Raw genomic sequence first — 6,025 nt, 5'->3', positions numbered from 1 at the left:
AAATGACTATACTGTACACACAGTGATACATTTGCCGATTCATCTGTATCCTGTTTTGTTTGTCAGAGGATCATCAAAATTTGGAATTTGCTTATTTGGACTCTTTATTTGCTACTCAGGATGTCCTCAAGTTGAACCAACAGCCTTCAGTACTCAGGGCCTATAGTGGTTTGCACACAGTAGCTTCACCTTTGCGTTCAGTTTCTTTTCGTTGACTAAACTAAACCACCGTTAATTCATTGTCCTGTTAAAGCATATAACAAACATATGTTTGCACATATCTCTAAATGACTCAAAAGAGGCCGACTCCACAACGATGTCCTTTTCAGGTGCTTTGGACGTAAGCCCCGCCTCCTTTGATGTCACCAGGGAATCATTGGGCTTTCAGGGACATTATTTAAAGGAGTAGCTCTTTCCTCGATATTCAGACGCCTCTGGAATATCATCCGTAAAGGAATTACTTTTGTGTGAAGCATTCAGCGCTGTGGACAGATCATCCTGCCGTTATCTGTAAGCTGGATTTCATTTTAGTTTTTGGTTGTCTGTTTAGTGTGTGGTAAGGATAAACCTTTTCATTATTTAGACATGTACATGATGATAAGCCTTTTCATTATTTTTACATATTTGCAACACACATTTCTGTAGTTTCTGTCTCACTCTCTCTCTCTCTCTCTCTCTCTCTCACTCACTCTGTGAGTGGATTAACTGAAGTATGCGACAGGGGCTGTTTGTGATGGATGTGTCTAGGGAGATTACATTCTGTATCATATCTCATCTCTCTTCTTGCAAAATAAATATTACACTCTTCAATACAAGAAAAAAAGCTTTAAAAAAGCTCTGAGAGGAGTTGGTATCTTTTTTTTTTAAATATACATAATACTTTTTGTTCAGGATAAGTGGAGTTACTATTGTTGCCTGGCATAATGTTCTTTGTCTCTATAGACATCTTCATTCACCATGTCGATGTGGTTTGCTGTACTTCATGTATTAGGTAGGCGATACATTTACGAGTTTGTCCAAAGTTATTTTATGGAATGCCTCATAAATTTAAAGTTTAGATGTGTTTTAGCTGCAAAAAATTACAATTCAGTTTTTTCTGATACACAGGTCTACTGTCTGTATGCCGCTGCACTTTGGGCTCTGAAGTTAATGGTAATTTCTTTGATCTTTTTCAATGTGTATTAAATTTCATCCAATGGAGCAACTTTTTAGATTTAACAATACAACAATACATTTTTATGAGCTTTTTTTTTTTTTAAATTACATAATTACCTGCATTTTATTCACATACCTCACAGTTACCTTCACATTTTTAATACACACTTCACTCTTATTTATTTATTTTTTTACAGCATTTCTGAAACACTCTGGAATTTATATGCAAACTTCAAAATGTTTTTTTAATTCTGTTTTGTTATACTGTAATTCTATATGGACACACATTTATTGTTATGTATATCTCAGTTCCAACACCAATTACCTGTGGAACCCGGGCAGCTGATCTGCAGGACACGCGTCAGCTGGTTCTCTGCCCAGCAAACTGCTCTCTATGGAGTCTGTCGGTGTTTGGTTCAGGAGTTTATGCGTCAATTTCTAGCATCTGTGGTGCGGCAATACACAGGTACATTTTTCACAAGAATGAAATGTACCTCAGAAAGTATAAAAATCTTGGAAAAACGAAACAAAGAAAAACGAAAGAAATGTTAAGGTCGAGTAAAAATGACGTGTCTTTTGTCCGTATCATCACCCAGAGGAATCATAACTTTATCAGGTGGCCCCGTGGAGGTTCATGGACTGCAGGGCAGAACAAACTATCTCAGCTCTTTCGCTCACGGTGTCCAATCTCAGTCCCTGTCACAATGGAGTTCATCTTTTACTGTGGCCAGTGAGTAATTTCTTTATGATTGGATCATTACAAATGTGTGCGTGTCTCCGAAATGCAGTCTATGATTTGTTAATTTCTTATAGGAACAATAAGCTTGCCTTTGGAAGTGTCCGGCCAAACCAGCAGTTCCTCCACTGTTGTATCTGGAGCAGGTAACATGATGAGAGCAGATAACAAGAGTTGATTAAGTTTGATCTGTTGCCCATTCTGAATATCCATACTTCTCCTTTACAGTCAAGAAACCAGTCAAAAAAACTGTGAAGAAACCTCCTCCTACAACAGCAAACAGAGGTCAGATGATTACAACAACCTTTTTTTTTACTATTTAAACAATATTTTCTAACTTGAAAATATTTTCTAACTGAGTTACAGGTATGATCATGATTTAGCAGATGATGTGTAAATTATGTTTCTCCAGATTGTCCAGTGGATATGGCTTTGTTGCTAGATAGCAGCTATAACATTGGACAGCGTCGGTTTAACTTGCAGAAGAGCTATATTAGTAAGCTTGTGTCGATGCTGAAGGTTGGATCACCAGGACCTCATGTAGGAGTGGTGCAAACCAGGTGAACTCTGAACATTTTTTCCTTTTCTGGAGATTTGATTGTCATGTAATACCAGTTTTAATACATGTTCTTCCCTGCAGTGAGAGCCCTCGAACTGAATTCTACCTGACAAACTATACTACGGTCAAAGACCTGACTTTTGCCATCAAAGAAATTCCATACATTGGAGGCAATACAAATACAGGTTAAATACAATCACTTACAAACTCACAAAGCAAACATACTTTTGAATTATTAGTGACAAATCTCACTGAAATGCACTCTTAAAGGAATGCTTCAGAAGTAATCTCTCTTATTAAAAATGCATACCAATTACATTGTGGGGCAAAAAAACAACAAAAAAAGTAACAACAACGAAGCTTTTTCACATGCATCAAAATGTTTGTGCCGTTTGCTAAAAAAAAAATATTCTTCATAGTGGCAATAATCCAACAAACACCACCTGGAGTTTCACGCTGATCTAACAAACGTGATAAATGAAAACAAACATTAATGTTGTGCAAAACTTAAAAATAATTTTAAGGAGTGAACATCAAGTGGTGCATATAAGTCAACAAACCACAATCAGTTTATATTGTTAATGCTTTCAAACTGTTATAAACTATTCATTATACCATGCAATGTGCATTTTGATTATTCCCCAATACATACATTCTACAAAGGCTGTACAAGGGGAAATCATATATTCTGGTTGAGCATATATATATTACATTTATGCATTTTGGCAGACGATTTCTCATCATGGTCATCATTCATTCATACATTTTTACATTCCTGTGATAAAATTGAGATTATTGTTTAATTGATAACGCAAATAAGAAGTATTTCATTTTTAATTGTCAGCTGGATATTTTTTTTGGGAGCCCAAAGGAAATCTGGGGGGGGCACTGGCCCCTCAGACCTGGTTTTACAAGAACATTAATAAAACGTTTCAACACAAAAACTAGTAAATCAAAAGTGTCTAATTAAACACAATTTGTACTAAACAAAAAAGTGCTTTGACAACAGAATGAGCTTCACGTTCTGTTTTTAAACATTTAGGATGCCTTGCCCGGTAGACTTCCATTAAAAGACTAGTACAATTTTGCTTTAAACATTTCACATGTTTGCACAGGTAAGGCTATACTACACACCGTGAGGAACTTCTTCAATCTGGATTACGGTGTGAGGAGAGGTTACCCACGGGTCATCGTGGTGTTTGTCGATGGTTGGCCCTCGGATAATGTGGAGGAGGCTGCGGTTTTGGCCAGAGAGTCTGGCATTAATGTGTTCTTTGTGTCTGTGGCCAAACCTGCTCCTGAGGAGGCTAATATGGTGAGCGACCCAGACTTCATGAGAAAGGTGAGACGATTGAAAAGAACCCTCACATTTTTGGACAAAAAGAAGACTATCGGTTCTCTAAAACCTACCTCTACTTGTGTTTGACAGGCGGTTTGCAAGGACAATGAGTTCTTCACCTTCACCATGCCTACCTGGTTTGGAACCAACAAGTTTGTGAAGCCACTTGCTCATAAACTTTGCTCCATCGATCAGATGCTCTGCAGCAAGACGTGTTACAATTCCGTCAACCTGGGCTTCCTCATCGATGGGTCCAGCAGCGTAGGTGATGGGAACTTCAGGCTAGTCCTGGAACTTCTGGCTAACATTGCACGCAGCTTCGATATCTCAGACATCGGATCTCGCATCGGTGCCATCCAGTTCACCTACGACCAAAAGATGGAGTTCAATTTCAATGACTACACCACAAAAGATGATGCTTTGAGGGCTCTGAAGAACATCGCGTACATGAGCGGAGGCACTGCCACTGGAGATGCCATCAATTTTGCTGTGAAGAATCTGTTCAAACCCCGCACAGGATCCGGCAAGAAGTTCCTCATTATCATCACAGATGGACAGTCCTATGATGATGTGAGAGTGCCCGCTTTGGCTGCCCAGCGAGAGGGTATGTATATGTACATGCACACACTCTCCCTTTGGTTAATCCAGAACCAGGCTGTTCACTCAGGGGTCCTTGAAAATCACACAATCCATTCAGTAACTATTTTAAGAGATGCTAATGTGGACTTTGTCAAAATTTCACATTCTCAAGTCTAGTGTGACCCAACAACAAAAATAAAATTCCGACATCAATAGGGCGTCACTTGAGTGATTACCAGCACAGATTATGGAAGGCCATCATGACCATGTGCATCTTGTTTCATAGGGATTACCGTCTATACGGTGGGCGTGGCTTGGGCTCCAATGGAAGATTTGAGGGCCATGGCGTCCGAGCCCAAAGACAGCCACATGTTCTTCACCCGCGAGTTCACCGGCCTGGCAGATTTCCATCAGCCCATCGTGCGGGGTATCTGCAGGGACTTCACAGAGTTCAACTAGAGAGGGCAACTGTTGGAGAAAGAGAGAAGACCAAGGATGCCGCGAAAAAGGAGTAGAAAGCAGGGCGATCTTAATGAAAAGAGCATCATGTTTATTATCTCATTTGGCTTTTCGTTACGCATATTATCATTTAGAACCAAATTAAGGCCAACAATGTAGTTTTTGTATTTAAAACAAAGTGTTCAAAGCAGGGATGGGGAAATTCTGGTTGTCTTGAAGGAAACGTTTTAAGTTTAAATTTGTCAAAGGTTACAACGTATTTGAGAATGCATCACACATTATTGTCAATCTCTCTATAATGTGGAAAATGTAATTATTATTGTTCCCGTTTAACTTTACAAAGGGCTCTTTTATATTAACATTGGAATCAAACATTTCATTCCAGTTAGGAGGCCGTGCACAAGATGCAGATTTTTCTGGTAACCAAAAACAGCATAGAGGATACCCGCAGTGAAACAGAGCCCTCATGTGGTAGTACAGATGAACCGAGTCCCGGTTGATTTTTTTCCTTTTTATATATCTTAATAGGTCCTTTGCCGATTCGCTCCATTACATTAATAAATCTGGGTTATATAATAAAGCAATATGGTCCTTCCCAGGGGTACCAATCGATATACATGCACTGTAATACACAATTTCTTACTCACGTTCACAACAAATCATGTTTTCTGGGTTTCTGTTGAGAATAGCATTTGGTAAATTGGAATATTGATATTTTGCCTTTAATTACACCTTCACATACCAAACAAAGCTATCTTTGCCTTATCCTTCTATAAGCATGCTTCACTGCCTCACATAATGACGACAAAGGGGAGGAGGGGGCATCAGACTGCTTGTACATTTGTTTTTAATTTATTACTTTTCCTCTCAATAAAAGACAAGGTGCTTTAAAAACGTGACCAGCTGTTGATCAAACATGTGAAATCAAATGACCACACTTTCTTCTAAACAGGTTGAGCTTCATTACGTCCACTGGACGCAATCGAAAATTCACAATTACTCACAATTGAACACTGAAACAACCCATCCTCATAACAAAAGTACAGTCTTTCATCTATGTAGCAGAGGTCTTGTTTATTCGTCTCCATAGAAAGAAAATCTTCATTAAAATTGTGAATATTGGCAATAAATGTTTGTCGTTGTCAATCGAATACTTTGATAAATACAACGCTGCATTAATTGTGGAGACAAGGGGCAT

The 6,025-nt window shown here is 38.6% G+C and overlaps 1 protein-coding gene across 1 annotated transcript; it reads left to right on the top strand.

The window, feature by feature from the left end:
* The first annotated feature begins 439 nt into the window (after positions 1-439).
* On the top strand, positions 440-5,887 carry coch (coagulation factor C homolog, cochlin (Limulus polyphemus)). The gene is made up of 12 exons (XM_056768074.1): positions 440-510; positions 943-991; positions 1,108-1,152; positions 1,465-1,621; positions 1,752-1,885; positions 1,969-2,037; positions 2,120-2,176; positions 2,304-2,451; positions 2,532-2,635; positions 3,566-3,792; positions 3,880-4,393; positions 4,655-5,887. The coding sequence occupies exons 2-12, from the start codon at positions 958-960 to the stop codon at positions 4,825-4,827; spliced, it is 1,662 nt and encodes a 553-aa protein (XP_056624052.1). The 5' UTR covers positions 440-510; positions 943-957; the 3' UTR covers positions 4,828-5,887.
* Positions 5,888-6,025: the final 138 nt, after the last annotated feature.

Source organism: Triplophysa dalaica, chromosome 15 (assembly GCF_015846415.1).
Source record: "Triplophysa dalaica isolate WHDGS20190420 chromosome 15, ASM1584641v1, whole genome shotgun sequence".
Lineage (NCBI taxonomy): Eukaryota > Metazoa > Chordata > Actinopteri > Cypriniformes > Nemacheilidae > Triplophysa > Triplophysa dalaica.
This window is presented reverse-complemented; position numbering and strand designations above follow the sequence as displayed.

Coding starts and splice junctions, on each gene's coding strand:
- coch (XM_056768074.1), top strand. CDS start 958: ATGTCGATGTGGTTTGCTGTACTTCATGTATTAG. Junction 1,622..1,751: donor TGTGGTGCGGCAATACACAG/GTACATTTTTCA, acceptor ATCATCACCCAG/AGGAATCATAACTTTATCAG. Junction 3,793..3,879: donor ACCCAGACTTCATGAGAAAG/GTGAGACGATTG, acceptor TGTGTTTGACAG/GCGGTTTGCAAGGACAATGA.